The sequence below is a fragment of the Podarcis bocagei genome, assembly GCF_964188305.1.
Source record: "Podarcis bocagei genome assembly, chromosome: 2".
Taxonomy (NCBI): Eukaryota; Metazoa; Chordata; class Lepidosauria; order Squamata; family Lacertidae; genus Podarcis; species Podarcis bocagei.
The window spans coordinates 28,029,383-28,048,138 of NC_138126.1; the positions used below are offsets into that span (position 1 = coordinate 28,029,383).

At 43.7% G+C, this 18,756-nt stretch overlaps 1 protein-coding gene across 8 annotated transcripts in view; it reads right to left on the reverse strand.

Annotated features, from left to right (window-relative positions):
- FHIT (fragile histidine triad diadenosine triphosphatase) overlaps positions 1–18,756 on the reverse strand; it is a 1,070,670-nt gene that overhangs the window by 669,298 nt on the left and 382,616 nt on the right. For 7 of the 8 annotated variants that reach the window (XM_081184398.1, XM_081184395.1, XM_081184391.1 and 4 more), the window contains one exon: positions 2,392–2,520. In XM_081184398.1, coding sequence (XP_081040524.1) covers positions 2,392–2,494 — 103 coding nt within the window. In that variant the 5' untranslated portion in view covers positions 2,495–2,520. Of the gene's footprint in view, positions 1–2,391; positions 2,521–9,303; positions 9,323–18,756 lie in introns of those variants that run through there. The other variant, XM_081184397.1, reaches the window with a different exon arrangement.

Consider the following 18,756-nt stretch of genomic DNA (forward strand, 5'->3'; position numbering starts at 1 on the left):
ACCGACGTCTTCAACAACGTCCTGCATTTCTATGTTTGCAGTGGTTTGCACTACAGAGCCTTTCCAGAATATAAGCCGTGCTGTAGGAATAATTTCACAATCTAAGTCTCACTTCCCTCCTCCCAGCTCCCTTTTTAAACCTGGATTTTTCAAAACATACAAGTTAATTAACTTGACATCCAAAGTGAATTGGCTTTTAAACTCATTCTTTTTGTCTCTATCTTGCTGAAATTCAAACACATTAATATTTCATTGTCTGCTAGGAAATATATGTATGTATAAGTGAGTCAGAAACCAAGCAGATGAAATTATTGCTATAAAGCCCGGGGAATACACTTGTTGTTGCCAGGTCAGATGAATGCAGCTTTACACAGCTCTTCTGCAGTCTCTCAGTAGCATCACACTTCATTTTACATAACCATGTTTCGCTTTCAGCATTGTAATGACAAACAGGCAAGAAGGGCAGAGTCAGGGTCACGGTAAGTGTGTGTAGGGTTGCCAGTTGGTCACTATCTTCTCAGGCCAACCACGGACCACTGGGGGGGGGGACTATGTATGCCCTCTGGCACCCAGTATCCTCCAGCTATTGCTCCAAGCAGCTGTGGGCCACCATTTTGGGGTCACCATTTCCATTTCCCCATATTGTTCCAGAGCAATACATCTGCTTTGCATGCAGAAGGTTCCAGGTTCATTCCCCAGACTCTGGGAGACACCACTGTCTGAAAACCTGCAAGCCATTGCCCGTGAAAGTAGACAGTACTGAGGCAGATAAGCCATTGGTCTGAGGCAACTTCCTATGTGTGCTCTGGAGGGTTGTAGCAAATGTCAACTGGCGAATTTTAGTTGCCTGCTGTCAGCTAAACCCATGGACTGTGGCTGCCCTTGTTCTGTGGAACAGCATTCCTACTACTGCACTTTCTGGAAACAACTGAATACATTTTTTGTTTTGCCAGGCATTTTTTGTTTTGCCAGGGTAAATGGGAGCACACTTTGTCTGGGGTTTAGTCTTGTTTTAAATGTACGTGATATATTTGAGGGTTGTTTTCCAATTATATTTTATTAAGTTTCAACATTTTTAACATATACAGTCAAAACTCAATTTTGTCTTTTCTCTTACTTCTGATATGTTTTGAGTTTTTAACTGTTTTGAATCCTCTTGTGTGTAAATCTCCTTGAGACGGCTTGTTTAGAAGGCGATTAATAAATCAGTGATGATGATCAGCCAGTGCACCTAAGAAAGGTATGGCTTGATCAGAACAAAGGCCAATCCAATATTTGTGTTTCCTGTATTGATCATCCATATGCCTCTGGAAAGCCTATAGGCAAAACATGAAGGCAATCTCCTGCTGCCGTTCCCCAGGTACTGGTATTCAAAAACATGGAGCCTCTGGTCCTGGAAGAAGCATTTAGCCATCATGACTAGTAGCCACTGATAGCCTGAATATGGACTTGATAGATCCCACTCCAACCTTGCCTGGAAGCAGGTCTCTATGGTCTCATGTCTTTCCCATTAACTGCTACCCATGTCCTTTTAACTCTTCTGAATGCAAAGCAGATACTCTAGCACCAAACTATGATCTCATCACCAAAAAGCTGTAGATCAGGGTTTCCCAAACTTGGGTCTCCAGCTGTTTTTGGACTGCAGTGCCCATCATCCCTGACCACTGGTCCTGCTGGATAGGGACGATGGGAGTTGTAGTCCAAAAACAGCTGGAGACCCAATTTTGAGAAAGATTGCTATAGGTGGATCTTTCCCGTCATGAGCAATCAGCAGTTCTATCTGTTGTTGTTTTTTACTTCCCAAACACACACATAGTGACGTCCAGAAAGGTCTCCAACCAGATTATTTACCTCGTTGGCTACCAGAGAAGGAAGGAGTTTAAACTTTGGCACTGCTGTGCTTGGCACTTGGGACGCCTTAAGAGACTTGTTACATTTTAATTCCCAGTGCCAGACCTGGGTCGCATTTGCTTGGACCAAAATATTTGTGGGTGGGGGGGAAGCAAAATAGGCAGCACAACAGGGCCGATAACGTGACAGTTAAAAACAGGAGCATCTCTGAGACACCATCCAGATCATTTTTTAAAACAAGGAAAAGGGAAAGAGAAGCAAAGAAGCACCACCTGTTTATTTATACATCTTCTGTGGTGAAAAGGTCAGAAGAAAATTCACCTCTAAGGTCACTGTTGCTAAGCAACCGCTTTCAGAAGTTCTGCAACACCGATCAAGCATATTATGCTCCACTGACTGGCTTCAGAATAAATATGAGTAACATCTTACCTGCTCTTTAGTGGGGAAAGAGGGGCTCCTTCTACTCCGGCGGAGACAGCCAAGGTTCCAGAAACGGACTGTTATGCGAGATGCATGCAAACCAAAGGGAAAAAAGGATACGACCCGGAACCACAGGCTTCCGGTTCACAAGTGCAAAAGAGAGTTCCGTCTTCAGAAACACAACAGAAGGTTTGATGAGGTGCTGCCCAAAACGGAATGACATCTTAATGCCCTTTTATGCACCTGGACCTGTGGAGGAGAATTAATTGAAATCATCAGAACAGTCGATGGTCTTAAAACATAAGGCAAATGAGATCATTGGCAACATTTCAGAGAACAGAAAATGCACAGAGTTGCTTTTGGTCACTGCAGCTGAATGAACACTCTTTTCCCCCTTGCTTTTTTATTACTAAGACTGCATACACACAATACAGTAAAGCACATGTCTTCCCTCCAAAGCCATGGTTCCCAACATGGGGCACACGCCCCACAGATGGGCAATTTGATTTCTAAGGGGGGGAATGTGAAAGCTGGTTTAGACCAAGTTAATGGCCTTTTAGGCTTCCTTCGCATGAATAGGAGTTCACTTTTTGAATAATAAGAATTATATGTCACAGGGGAGGGGGCATCAAGATTTTAGAGATGCTTAGGTGGGGCATGGCCAAAAAAAGTTTGGGAACCACTGCTCTAAAGAAATATGAGAACTGTAGTTTAGCCCTCACAGAGTTACAATTCCCAGCACCCTTAACAAACTACAGTTTCCAGGATTCTTTGGTTACAGCCGTGTGCTTTAACTATACAGTGGTACCTCAGGTTACATACGCTTCAGGTTACAGACTCCGCTAATCCAGAAATAGCACTTCAGGTTAAGAACTTTGATTCAGGATGAGAACAGAAATCATACTCCGGTGGCGTGGCGGCAGCAGGAGGCCCCATTAGCTAAAGTGGTGCTTCAGGTTAAGAACAGTTTCAGGTTAAGAACGGATCTCCGGAATGAATTAAGTACTTAACCCGAGGTACTGTACAATATGCAGTACACAGCCTAAAATAAGCCCGTGTCTTGCATGGTTAGGCCTATCAACATCCACCTGCAAGCCTTTTCATTGATGCCCCACCTACCGTAGCTGCAACACCCCCTGGAGGCCACATGCCATGGGGCAGGTGGGGCAAAAGTGGATGGGATAACAGATGTGACTGACTTTTGCACAACAGAAGTCAGGGGTCTCTCCCCACACACAACCTTCTGCTCTCCAACCAAGAAAGCAATATATACACAATTCAAGCATGCACTGAAGGATGGCTCAGAGCAGGGCTGCTGAGGGGCGTGGCTTGGAGATAAGGGGTGTGGCCTGTGAAGAATTCCAAGGGCCCTTTGGAGAGGTCTAGAGGGCTGCATTTGGCCCCCCAAGGCTGAGGTTTCCCAGGAGAAGATGTGTGAGCAAAATTCACATGGCTGCCCCATCACGGCTACATGATGATACTCAGGTATATGAAGTAAGCAGCAGCTGCTGTATGTTGTCTGGAATATGGGGGACGATGTGGTGGTGATGTGTATTTTGGTTTAAGTATGGCTTTTGTTTCAAAAAAAAAAGAAAAAAAGAAACATTACAGGAAACCCCATACCACAGTAGCAGAGCTCAGCTCTTCCCTCCTCCTTTCCTTATTTACACTGTGAAAGCTGAATCAGATTGGCAATATTTTTAAAATGGGAATGTCAAAAAAGCTTCAATAGCCAGAAAGAAACCACTTACCGACATTGAAGAACGGGGGAGTCGTTTCAGGGAAGGGGAAGGGGAGAGACAAAGAGCTAACACCTCTAAAACAGATTTACGGAAGGAGAGAGCGTCAGGCTCAGAAAACGCATTGGCAGAGCTGAAGGTGATGCTTCCTCCCGTACTCCAAAAATAATAAACACTTCTAGCAGAAAGTTGGTGACCTTGGAAATAAAGGCAAGATCTGATGCTTCAATAACCAAAGCTCCAGGGGGAGAGAAAAGTGATGACCCGGTGCTTTTTATTCCAACTATCTGGCTGAATTACTAGGGACTAGAATGCCAGTGGGACCCCAGTCTGTTTTAACAGTGGCGCTGAGATTCACTCAGGGTGGTGATGGGGGGGAGAGAATAATAATAATCAAATCCCACTCCAGAAGGTAAGGAAATAGTATGCTGTGAAATGCTTGAGGTTTTAGAAGGCGACAAATATTGAGAGGAGCAACCGGAAAGGTTAACCTTGTGTCTCAGCGCCTTGCAATTCATGCAGCGTGTATGGGTGGGCAGCTTTAGAAAAAGGAAAGTTTTGCTCAAGTTCAAAAATACAATTCATTTTGTTTCTGATTATCATTATTATTATTAATTGAATTTATAAACCGCCTTATACCCAGAGGTTTTAGGGCAGTTCACAGAAAATATCAGCATAGAAACCATAATATATCGAATCAAAATAAAAACAGCAAGCCAATAACACACACACACACCCTCAAAAAAGAGCGGCATTTTAAAAGGGTATCAAATCAGCCAAAAGCCTGGTTAAAAAGGAACGTTTTTGCCTTGTGCCTAAAGGTGTATAATGAAGGCACCAGGCAAACTTCCCTGGGGAGAGCATTCCACAGACGGGGAGCCACTGCAGAGAAGGCCCGTTCTCATGTTGCCACCCTCCGGACCTCTCAAGGAGGCGGCACGTGAAGGAGGGCCTCAGCTCAGGGTACGGGTAGGTTTATATGGAAAGAGGTATTGCGGTCCTGAGCCTATTCAAACATAGGGCCATCCTGACATCCAAGTACATCTTTAAGCAAATGCCAGTGTTTATACATCATCTCCCACATCTTACTGGTGTGATTGTCATCTCTGAATGGAACTACCATCCTTTCAGATGTTCCCTATGAGAACCCAAAGTGCATGTGGCCCCTTTCTTGGCCTATTAGACCAGGAGGCTTGGGCTCTTTCCCCCTTATTATTGTTTTCACGATTCAGGTGTAATTCAAATGTAAAACTGAAGAAGGCCCATCTAGGGTTGAAAGGCATTTGGTTTTGCCACAGATTTAGTAGTTGCTGATTGTTCTCTTCCCGTGTAATACGATACTTATTGCGTATTTATGTGTATGTCAGATACCATATTTTTCGCTCATTAGGACGCACTTTTTCCCCTTCAAAAATGAAGGGGAAATGTGTGTGCATCCTATGGAGCGAAGAAGCCATAGCCCCGTGACCCTCTCCCGGCTGGAGAGGTGGCGCGCGGCTATGGCAGGAGCCTCTTTAGCCGCACACCACTTCTCCAGCTGGGAGAGGGTCGCGGGGGGCTTCTTTAGCTAAACAAGCCCCCCAGACCCTCTCCCGGCTGGAGAGGTGACGCGCGACTATGGCAGAAGTCTCTTTAGCCGCGCACCACCTCTCCAGCCGGGAGAGCGCGCGCGCGGCTAAAGAGGCTCCTGCGGTAGTCGCGCGTCACCTCTCCAGCTGGGAGAGGGTCGCGGGGGGCTGCTTTAGCCGCGCGCTCTCCCAGCTGGAGAGGTGACGCGCGACTATGGCAGAAGTCTCTTTAGCCGCGCACCACCTCTCCAGCCGGGAGAGCGCGCGCGCGGCTAAAGAGGCTCCTGCCGTAGTCGCGCGTCACCTCTCCAGCTGGGAGAGGGTCGCGGGGGGCTGCTTTAGCCGCGCGCTCTCCCAGCTGGAGAGGTGACGCGCGACTATGGCAGAAGTCTCTTTAGCCGCGCACCACCTCTCCAGCCGGGAGAGCGCGCGCGCGGCTAAAGAGGCTCCTGCCGTAGTCGCGCGTCACCTCTCCAGCTGGGAGAGGGTCGCGGGGGGGCTGCTTTAGCCGCGCGCGCGCTCTCCCAGGTGGAGAGGTGACGCGCGACTATGGCAGGAGCCTCTATAGCTGCGTGTCACCTCTCCAGCCTGGGGAGCGCGCAGGGGGCTATGGCAGGAGCCTCTCTGCTGCGCGCCTTTCCCCGCTCCCCGACCTGCTCTTTGGGGCTGGTGGTGGGCTTCCTCCTGCCAGCCCCAAAGAGCAGGTCGAAAGGAACCTGAAGCCTGGAGAGCGAGAGGGGTTGGTGGGCGCCGACCCCTTTCGCTCTCCAGGCTTCCAAGGTAGCCGCCTGAAGGCGACTGAACGCACCTTAAATTGCACCTTGTTTTAGAGGGGGAAAACAAGAGGGGGGAAATTCTCCCCCTCTCTGCGCAGCGCCTCCTGCCGCTTCGCTGAAGGGGTGCTGGGCAGAGAGGGGGAGATTTTTTTTTTCCTTGTTTTCCCCCCTCTAAAACAAGGTGCGTCCTATTGTCCGGTGCGTCCTATAGAGAGAAAAATACGGTATATTGTTATAACATATGAAAAGCTGATTTAAAAAAAAAAAAAATCCCCACCCTACCTTGTGTACCTAGCCATGATGGCTTGCCTCTGCCTTCACAGACAGAAGCAGCAATGCTTATGAATACCAGTTGCTGGAAACCACAGGAAGGGGAAATGTTCTTGCGCTCAAATCCTGCATGTGGCTTTCCCTAAATTATTTGGTCAGCCACTGTGAGAACAGGATGTTGGACTAGCTGAGTCATTGGTCTGATCCAGCACCCTCTTTTATGTTGCATCTGTAATTCTTAAGAGTCCCCATGGAACTGTCAGAAAAGCCTGGCAATTATAACTAAATGTCAAACGAGTCTGAACACTTTCATGAAAATCCAGATGTTATCTTCAGTTCTATCATTTTCCAGCAAAGTACATTTACCATGGACACGGGAACTGATGTTTGATATAAGCTCCATGACGCAACAAACTGGGGCCTGTTAGTTCAGAGATATGATTCTCTGATCAGGTGCAAGAACACCCCTTTTCACATTTCAGGCAAGCCCTTGCACAGGAGGAAAAAAGAGTTGTACCATTAGGGGTACAATCTGTCAATCGAAGCGATGCAAAATGGCAGAACTGCAAAATACCCACCAATCTCATTGCATTTGTGCTCTCATGACAGACAGAGCTCCCCAACAACCTGATGCAGAGCAAGAATTATATGAGTCTGGGTTGGCCTGCAGTTGTCTTTTGATCCCCATCTACTCAGCATAGCGGTGACAACCAGATGTGAGACAACAAGGGACTGGACCCCCGTCCAGATGTGGGGAGTTTATTCAGTGCACAGATGCACCTCTCTAAAACAGTCTGCATTGGCGATTTCATTACTGTCAGTAAATCTTTGATATCTGGACTTCTTCACTTTAAAGAAACAGTTTCCCTCTGCTACCTTGACAAGAAACACTAATTAGTCATTATGCACCGCTTAAATTATCTTTTTCTCCCCCTAACCTATAACGAAGGGTCATGTTTTTGATACATTTGTGCCATCCTTTGCATACTGTTTTGACAATGCCAACTGTCTTTTTACGTACTGCAGAGCTAATTTATATCTAGAGAATATAAATTCTCTGTTTATCCTACACCCGCCCTGTCCGAAAATAGCTGGCCTTTCAAGCAGGACCACATCAAGACCAGAACAATTTAGTAGAATCTTCTAAAGCAAACAATCAGCAGATCACATAGCATAGCTCTTCCTGGGCTGTACCACTCCAGAATACAAGTGGCAGTGGTGAAATCTATGATGCATGCAGCAATTTGAATGCTTTACCATACAAAAAAGACTCCCTTCCTACAACACTATTTTAGCTCTGTGCTTCCTTCAAGGAGCTCTGGAGATAGTCGGTGATAGAAACGTATAAAGAGCCTGCTAGATCTGGCCAATGGCCCATCGGGTCTAGTATTCTGTTTTCATAGTGCCTGCCCAGATGCCTATGTGCCACCAGCCTAAGGTCACCCATTGAGATTGGTGGCTGTGAGGTGATCTGACTAGCATGCTTGGAACAAAGGGCAGCCAAATAATATTGGTTGGCCAACTCTACATTCAGATTTGTGACCCCGTGAGGCACGTTTTGGCAAAAAATAGCATCGCCACAGAAAATTGGGTTAAGGAGACAAAGGCAGGAACTTGAGGCAAATAACAGGTCAACTAAAGTCCCCACAGAAGATGGATTAGCATAAATAACGGCAAATTCTGGGATTACAAAACTCGCGTTGCTCTGTCCCAGCTCCTGCCAACCTAGCAGTTTGAAAGTATGCCAGTGCAAGTAGATAAATAAGTACCACTATGGTGGGAAGTTAAACAGCATTTCCGTGCACTCTGGTTTCCGTCACGGTGTTCCGTTATGCCAGAAGTGGTTTAGTCATGCTGGCCACCTGGAAAGCTGTCTGTGGACAAATGCCGGCTCCCTCGGCCTGAAAGCGAGATGAGCGCCACAACCCCATAGTCGTCTTTGACTGGACTTAAAAGTCTAGGGGTCCTTTATCTTTATCTTTACCATCAGCAAACCTAATTTTGGAAGGTTGTAGCTCAGAAGGCCCCCAAGCCTGTGGATGCCTTCCCACTAGAAACCCTGGGAAGTCACTGTTAATCCATGTGGGCAATATAGACCTGTTTATTGGCTGTCTTATGTGGCTTTAGCATTATCTTGCATTATTGTCAATTCCCATCCCAATTTGATTACAGTGGAACCTCAGGTTAAGTACTTAATTCATTCTGGAGGTCCGTACTTGACCTGAAACTGTTCTTAACCTGAAGCACCACTTTAGCTAATGGGGCCTCCTGCTGCCGCTGCACCGCCGGAGCATGATTTCTGTTCTAATCCTGAAGCAAAGTTCTTAACCTGAAGCACTATTTCTGGGTTAGCGGAGTCTGTAACCTGAAGTGTATGTAACCTGAAGCGTATGTAACCCGAGGTACCACTGTATTCCTTATTGTTACATTCCATAGTTTCAATCCATAAACCACCTTGAATCTCATGATAAGAAGTGGGAGGGGGGCAGATTTAAATAGATAACTGGCAGCACCATCTGATTTTGCAAGTGTTTCCCGCATTCTGATCCACTTTTCCCTCCTTTTGCTCACAGATGTTACGTGCCATGTTGCTCTTCCTTTTCGAAGGGGACAAGCAAAGTGGGTTGTTTTATGTCAGAGCGTAACTGAACAAAACAAGAGCAGATGTTTCAACGGCACCTTTGAATGCTGTTGCAAGCTTGCTTATACTCAGGCTTAAACACTCTCAGAGTGCTACCTCCTGAGGAGAAACAAAACAAAAAGACAAAACATGTTCAAGCTTTACTTCACAGTTCTAAACATTCAAAACCCTCCAAGGAGGCCAACATTTATAGCCAAGATATTGGATGAGACACTATAAAGTAGGCCAGCGATTACCTATGTGCAAGAATATCGAAGGCTGCTATTAGTTTCCTCTGTGTTTCACATATGTATGCCAGGGGGAAGGGAAGAGAGGAGGCAGTGATTTCACAAGACAATGTTATAAAATATCTGGGATTTGTCATTTCAAAGTGGTAAATGTCAGCCTCTTGGCTAATTACTTAGTTCCATACACTCCCACTGGTTTTATTTTTTTTAAAAAAGAACCCAAAGTTTTAATTGGGGGTGGAATTAAACACACAATATAAGTGCATTCATTTGTTTAATAGGCTTTATTATGTTGTTTTTCAAAAGATCACCTTTAAAATGGCAAAGCGAATGTTCCGGATTTTGGCAGGAAAACATATGCAGAAATGCAGATGATTTGACACAGGCTGCACCTACAGGAGTAAAATGTGTCTTCAGCAAAACGCTGTTTATTGCTAAATTCGTTTTGCTCTTGACATTTTCTAAGATGCACTATTTTGCCCTTTGGTCTAACAAAATTGTTGCTTAAAAACGTACCGCTAGCCATTTTTACCTCTCCTAAAAGGGTTTGATTATGTCAAAAAGTGACATTTCCAATCAGTACCTCTATGCTCACAGGCACTTTTGGTGTAATAATGTGTAATGAAGGAGAAGCACTCAGGAGCAAGCTCTTATTCTTTCCTCTGTGATGTTTTTAATGCCTTTTTCTTTGCTGCTGCTGTTGCGGCTGAGGTACATAATAAAGGCAAAATCCATGCAATTCAATAGACAGCTGTTTAACTTTCATCACATCATAATGGTCCAATCAGCAGGAGCCTCAGCCCAATCAGTAGATAATATTGTGCGACATTCCCTTTTATCACTAAAGGGTGGTGGGGCAGGCCAAGGATGGCATGAAACTTTTAATTATTACTATACCCCAATTCTTTGTATCAGTTTTGTTCAACCATGTCCTCAAATGAGACATGCCCTCAAAATGGCATTATCTGGGCTTGACCTATGCAAGGGAACACCCGTGCAGTCAATAAATCCTGGAGTTTTGGAAACCCAGTGTGTGTCTGTGTGTGTGTGTGTGTGTGTGTGTGTGTGTGTGTGTAAGATAAAGGAGGGCGAGGCAAACACTCATCAGATCCGCTCTCGGTTCCACAATCACAACACGCTCCAAGCCACTCAGGGCTCATCCCCAATGCTCAAAACAAAGAGCAAAATTATTATACATTTATGTGTTTGGGCATCCATAAAACAACAACGGTCACTTTGTTTCTCTGTTTATTTGCACAGTGCTCAATTAATAATGTCTTCTGGGTGGCTCACAATAAAAGTTAAGAACCATAAAAGCCCTGAAAACCAGACTATTGGCAACTGCAGTACAAATCTAAATAAATAACAACACTGACAGCAAGACATACATCAAACAGCAGAACTAAAAAAAATGCCAGAGTTATTTACAGAAGAGAATATATTTATGTATCTCGTCAACCATTTGGCTAAAGGCAGGTTTACTCACACACAAACACGCCAGTGAATGGAAACTGCAGGTTAGGACACCCACTTTAATGTACCCACCATGTAAATAATGAACATGTTCTGCAGTTGTGCATACTGCGCTCAGTTACAACATAGGCTCCAATCCTAAACCCACTTACCCCATTCAATTCACTGGGTCTTACTTCTGAGTAGACATGGGTAGGATTGCACTGTAAGCCTCCAGCACCCTTCAGTTGTTCAGTGATTAAGAAAGAAGTTCATTGTTGTTAAGCTTAGAGGGAGAGGCAACCCTAACATGTGTCCCACCCCTGATATCATAGAAGAAGTTATAGAACAGAGAGGTGTGAATTTTACCAAAGACTCCAGGTCAAATGAAGTCTTGGCTGTTCCTTGCCCAATCTCTCTCACACAAAACCACGAAAAAGTGCACAAACATACACAGATACAACCCCTCCAGTTCCCTCCAACAAATACACACTGCCTGCAGCTGCTCCCTCTAAGGACAATCTTTCTGTTGTGTATCTCCTAAACGGACGTGAGTTGCACTCCATGCTATTAGTTAGGGGTAGTCCAGATATTGTTGGACAACAGTTATCAGCCCCGGCCAGCATGGTGAATAGACAGGGATAAAGGGAACTGAAGTCCATCCGCTATCCATGAACTTTTGGCAAGGAGAAGTTAAAGGGGAGCACTTTTATGTAACTTAGCTAGTGTGATGTAGGTGTTTAACTTTCCATTGTAAATGACTGGTTTCAAATGGGAAGTTCAAAGCTCCGTAAGTCTATGGATACATAACACCAGCTAAACCACCTAAAGGCGCTCCCTGGAAATATTCATCAATTTGATATAATCTCAGGATTTAGCTCCCAGGAAACTTTACCTTAAAAAATGTAGCTTTCTGACTCTCCCACAATGCCCCAAGTGCCCTGATGCTAAGGGTATGTATAGTGTGCAACACAAAAAAGCATGTTAGAGATGCCTTCCTGATCTATTACCCTCACGCCAGATAAGGGCAATTTTACCAAAGGTCAAGTGTGGAATGTATGGAAAGCATGATCATTTGAATTGGTTTTAATTTATTTGGTTTTTTTAATTTTACTTATTCATTTTTTTAAAATGTATATTCTGCTGCAACGCAGGAATATGTTGCAACACTCTACAACAATATGCTGTGAGCCACCTTGGGTCCTGCACTAAGAGAAGTCAAATAAATAAATCAAGTAGCTTTCTGTCTCCCTATGAATGGCTGCACAACTTGCCTTCCACACCCTCCAACATCACGCTGATGAAAATCGGGATGCAGGTCTTTTGGTGCCGCACTCTCTGCAAGTGCCAACTGTGGGATGTGATCCATGAGAGGCAATCAAGTACAACATTCCTTGTAATGCTAGAGAAGACATGCGAGGGAATGTTTGGTCCAGCCAGTCGAAACTTCCTGTTCCTCCTGGCTGGAGCATCCTTCCTTTTGCATGTGATAGAAGGTGGGTGTGATTTAACCTGTCCAGGTAACAAAAGGACGAGTCACACAGCACCCTTCTCTCTTTTTGACTTCCTTCTTCGTTTGACCAGCTTTTAGCTAGGACTGCTCTTCTAGCTCTCAGCCAGCAGAAGCACTGGGGTTATTCCCCCATATGGGGTAGATCCACATGTACATATTTGTAACTAAGTCTGTCTTCAGGAATCCAACTGTGAACTGATGTAAGTAAACTTTTTTATTGACTTTAAATAAGATTGTGGCGTCATTATTCTTTTAAGAGGGATTCAAGGGAACTTACCAGGAACATACAATTCAATCTGAGACAGACTGAATTGTATGATAATGAAAGACTCACACGAGCCTGCAACCAGCTATCTGCTGTGCATGTAAAAGGGGGAATGTCACTCTGCTAAGTAAAGAAACTTGCTAGCGCAAGTTAGGAATGATAATAAACAATATATCCTCTCCTGGCACCCTGAACATTCCCACACCGACGCCAGATAATCCCTGGGATATCCTGGGATCTGTAATTCCAGAAATGTCCTGGGCAAATAGGGACGGTTGGAGGGTATGGCCTTCATGAGGTTGTTATAAATTTGCTAATTGCCCTGGATGGCTTGGATAGTCTTGAAAATGATGGAATAGCTAACCAGGCTTCCATTTATGCATATTTCAATAGGCTTGTCTTTAGACAAGGCACTTGACATGCTATTGTTTGCTTTACGCTGTCACAGAGTGGCATGCTTGCTTCAAGCACCTTACATTCCTGCCAAAATGGCAGCTGCTTCCCACATAACCCAGAACGACAGCCCTGATGCATGGGGGGAATCAGACAAGCATTACACTCTGCCTGTGGAAGTCAAATGCTGATGAATTAGGCCTTTAGCGTTGTAATAACTGTAGTGACTAATGGAACAACCCAAAGCTGCTATTAAAGAAAGGCTGAATAATATATTACCAGTATGGAATTCAGGGGGAAATAATTTTTTTATAAAAGATTAATATCAATCATGCTTTTCACCCCCCAAAAAAGAGGGAGGCAGGGAGAGAGGCAGAACCTGAGAAATAGCTGGAGTCTGCAGCGGTTGGCTGAAATGAAATGGCATCCCACCCCACCTACAGGGGAAAAAGTCATCTCTGCTTATTCTGGGATTACCAGTGAGGTCTATCTTATAGGGATAAATAAAATGTTGTGGCATTTCTCTGGCATCACGGGGAGGCTAAAGGAAGAAATTAATTTTGCAAGAAGAAATGTCTATGGAAAACAACACTCTATGGGCTGAAATAACCAAGTCTGAATGTATTTCCTCCAAAATACAGTGGTACCTCAGGTTACATACGCTTCAGGTTACAGACGTTTCAGACTCCGCTAACTCCGCTAGTGCTTCAGGTTAAGAACTTTACCTCAGGATGAGAACAGAAATCGTGCGGTGGCAGCAGGAGGCCCCATTAGCTTAAGTGGTGCTTCAGGTTAAGAACAGTTTTAGGTTAAGAACGGACCTCTGGAACGAATTAAATTCTTAATCCGAGGTACCACTGTATACAAAAACAATAACAACAACAAATCCTCCACTCTGCTTTTCAGTTAAAAAACAAACCAAAAAAATGAAACTAAAAATGATATGAGAATCGTTTCTTCCTCTTTGCATGCCACACAATCTGGGTTGGGAAATGCAGAGGCAGGCCTAACGGTCAAGCATATGCTACCAGCATCCTTGGCCAAGTGCTATTATGTCCAAAGTCAGTGCACCATTAAACAACGCCTGTCTTCAATGGCCAGCATAGCTTTTATTCATTCTGTTTAATAATAATATTAATCCAGTGGCCCTACCTGTGCCTAGTCCTCAGTAGGCACATGAACTACAAGACATAAAAAATGCGGAAACAAGAGGGTGCAGCAGGTAGATTTAGCAGAATAAACATCCAATGGTCTGGCTCATTAGAAGGCAGCCTCCTATGGTAAGCCACACACCAAAAGTGCATACAGTTCACACTGTGTGTGTGGGGACACAGAGAGATATTCAGGCCAGATCTAGGATGGCAATGAGTTAAGGACCTTCTCAGAAATAGTGCTCTCCCTAGACAGGTTCGTCTTTTGCCTATTCGGATGTATTTCTGGCACCAGCAGATGACTTTCTGGGCATTTTTACTGTGCTCATTTTCTCTGCTGCCCTGTTCTCCTGAAGCACTATTCCACTGTTTCGCTTGGAAGCCACCCTGGAGATTCTTATATTGAAAGGCAGTACTGTGGGCTCTCGAGTTACATACTACTCTGGATATGTAACTTTCAGGTTGCGAATGGGGCAACCCCAGAAGTACGTGCTTCCAGGTTTCGCCGTACGCATGCACAGAAGCGCTCTGCGCACCGCACACGTGTGCAGAAGTGCTCTATGGTGCCGCGCACATGTGCAGAAGTGGCACCTCCAGTTACGGACTTTTCGGGTTAAGTACGGACCTCTGGAATGAATTTAATTCATATCCGGAAGGTCCACTGTATATTAATTATTTATGTAAATAAATAAATAAATAAAGCACCAGTGTACCAATGCCCTTTAAAGTTCAAGGTCACTTAGAAAAAGGAAAAAGGAAACCTTCACGAATACAAATTGTATAACTGGGAGAAATCTTTGGGTGGGGATGAAATAGAAAACCTTGCAATGTATACTAGTCGTGCAACAAAAAAAGTACCAGTCAGATGCATTGGAAACAAAAATGTTATCTGCTAAAGAGGATCTATCAGGACAAAGACTTTAAAATTATTGGTAAAAGGCAACAGTGACCAAGGTTGTGGGAAGTGATATAAGGATAGCAATCTAAAGATGGTAGAAAAACAACAGATGCGTGCCGCAACAAAATGCTACAGCATGGAGTGTTGCTGTTCAGAATTTCATTTTTTTTTATTTTATTAATAATAATTTTTTATTGCTTTTTTTCCAAGGTCAGAATACATCGTCAGTAACACAACAAAAGCGGTTTTACAAAGAAAAGAAGCAATTATTTTCTTTGTAAACCGGACTTCCCCACGTCCTCCATCCCCTGCTTTCTTTACAATAAAAATAAACAGCAAATTAATACCTTATTTCATATGTTTTTGTGTTTTCATTTAGTTATATAGTCTGCAATTTATGCTTTTATAAATCATAACTTCGTTTCCATCATTTACCAATCTCAGTACTGAAGCATGTTTTTCCCAAAAGCTTAGCAAATTCTCAACATTCATATAACTTGTAGTATTTTTGTAAATAGTCCTTAAATTTTTTCCAGTCCTCTTCCACTACTTCTTCTCCCAGTTCTCGGATTCTGCCTGTCATTTCGGCTAATTCCATATAGTCCATCAGCTGCGAATGCCATTCTTCCAGCGTGGGTAACTCCTGTGCCTTCCAATATTTGGCTATAAGAATTCTTGCTGCTGTGGTTGCATATAAAAAGAAAGTTCTATCTTTCTTTGACACTCTCTGGCCCACAATGCCCAGGAGGAAGGCCTCTGGTTTCTTATGAAAGGTATACTTAAACACCTTTTTCAACTCATTATAAATCATTTCCCAAAAAGCCTTCACCCTCGGGCATGTCCACCAGAGATGAAAAAATGTCCCTTCAGCCTCCTTACATTTCCAACATTTATTATCAGACAAATGATATATCTTTGCAAGTTTGACTGGGGTCATGTACCACCTGTATACCATTTTCATAATGTTTTCTTTTAAGGCACTACATGCCGTGAATTTCATACCGGTGGTCCACAACCTTTCCCAGTCTTCAGACATAATGTTGTACCCAATGTCTTGTGCCCATTTTATCATAGCTGATTTAACTGTCTCATCTTGAGTGTTCCATTTAAGCAGCAAGTTATACATTCTTGAAAGCACTTTCGTCTTAGGTTCAAGTAGTTCTGTCTCTAATTTTGATTTTTCCACCTGGAAACCAATTTTTTTATCTTTTTTAAAAATCTCTAAGATTTGGGCATAATGAAACCAATCTCGCACCTTTCCTTTCAATTTTTCAAAACTCTGCAACCTCCAGGTATCACCATCTCTTTCTATTATCTCACAGTATTTTACCCAGCCACTCTCCATATTCCGTAGTTTTATGGCCTTAGCCTCCATCGGTGATAACCACCTCGGAGTCTTACTTTCAAGTAAGTCCTTATATTTAGTCCAGACAATGAATAGAGCTTTCCTGACAATATGGTTTTTAAACAGTTTATGAAGCTTTACCTTGTCGTACCACAAATATGCATGCCACCCAAAAGCATTACTATGCCCTTCCAGATCTAGGACATCAGTGTTTTCTAACAAAAACCAGTCCTTCATCCAGCAGAAGGATGCAGCTTCATAATACAATCTTAAGTCCGGCAGGGCAAACCCCCCTCTTTCCTTTGCATCTGTTAATATCTTAAATTTTATTCGGGGCTTTTTGCCCTGCCAGACAAACTTCGAAATATCCCTCTGCCACTTTCCAAAACATTCCACTCTGTCCACGATCTGGAGGGTTTGAAACAAAAACAACATTCTTGGCAATACATTCATCTTAACTGCTGCAATTCTTCCCGACAAGGAAAGTTTCAATCTTGACCAAGTTTCTAAGTCCTTTTTGATTTCCGACCAGCATTTTTCATAATTATCCTTAAATAAATTCAAATTTCTCCCAGTCAAGTTAACCCCCAGGTATTTCACTTTTGTAACCACATTTAATTCTGTTTCCTTCTGGAACCCGTCTATTTCTGAAGGTGTCAAGTTTTTTGCCAAAACCTTGGTTTTTTGTTTGTTCAACTTGAATCCCGCCACCCGACCAAACTCAGAAATTAGTTCTAAAGCTCTTTTTGTGCTGGCTTCTGGCTCCTGTAATGTCAAAACCAAATCATCTGCAAAGGCCTTCAATTTGTATTGTTTTTCTCCGACCTGTATTCCTTCCACCAGCTGATCCCTCCTAATCAAATTCAGCAACACCTCCAGGACAGAAATAAATAACAAGGGTGATAGGGGGCACCCCTGTCGTGTCCCTTTTTCAATTTTAAACTCCTCTGTCACCACACTGTTTACTATCAATTTAGCCTTTTGTTCTGAATAGATTGCTTCGATGCCATTTTGAAACGCCCTTCCCACTCCCATCCCTTCCAAATTTTTCTTCATAAATTTCCAAGATATATTGTCAAAGGCCTTCTCCGCGTCTATAAAAATCAAAGCTGCTTTCGTATTCATATTTGTCTGTAGTAACTCCAAAACATCAATAATATTCCTAGTGTTATCAGACAAATGTCTACCAGGGAGAAAGCCTGCTTGGTCCTTATGAATTACTTCATTCAAAACTTTTTTCAGTCTGTTTGCTAAAATATCAGCAAAAATTTTGTAATCCACATTTAGGAGTGAGATGGGACGATAATTCTTAAGTTGAGTCTTTTCAGATTCCAATTTTGGTATCAGGGTGATGAATGCCTCTTTCCACGATTCTGGTGCCCCCTTCCCTTCCAAAATCTGATTACATACCTCCATTAGTGGCTGTATCAAATATTCCTTCAGTGTCTTATAGTATTTGGAGGTAAGTCCGTCTGGGCCTGGGGATTTGCCTGTTTGCATGTTCTGAATGGCACTTTCAATTTCCTGTTGTGTTATTTTATAGTTCAGGGCTGTTTGTTTGTCTTGTGTTAGCTTTTGAAGGCCATGACTTTTTAAGAAATTATTTATTTCAATCTCTACTTGGGGTCCTTGGGTATAGAGTTTTTTAAAATATCTCTGGAAACACTTTCTAATCTCTTCTGGTTTCTGAATACATTCACCTTCGACCTCCAGATTGGTGCTGTTCAGAATTTCAGATCCTCCATTCCATTCCCCCTCCTTGCTTCCCGTTTTCAGTCTAAGCAGTCAGCATTTCATGGATACATGCTTGCTCCTCATTCTTTGGGGGGGGGGTGTTCCTGCAAAGTCTTTTTCCTAACCTTAATTTGCACTTCTGCAAACCTTGGAGCTCCTTGAGTCTGCTAACATACAGTTGTACCTTGGTTCTCAAGCAGAAACCGTTCCGGAAGTCCATTCAATTTCCGAAAATGTTCGAAAACCAAGGTGTGGCTTCCGATTGGCTGCAGGAATCACCTTGGTTTTTGGACATCTTCGGAAGTTGAATGGACTTCCGGAATGGATTCCTGCAGCCAATTGGAAGTCGTGGAAGCCGCGTCAGACGTTTGGGTTACAAAGAACGTTCACAAACTGGAACACTCACTTCCGGGTTTGCGGCGTTTGGGAGCCAAAACGTTAGACTCGCAAGGCATTAGGGATCAAGGTATGACTGTACCGCTTCCTGTGTGCGTGGCCGGTGGCATTCTGACT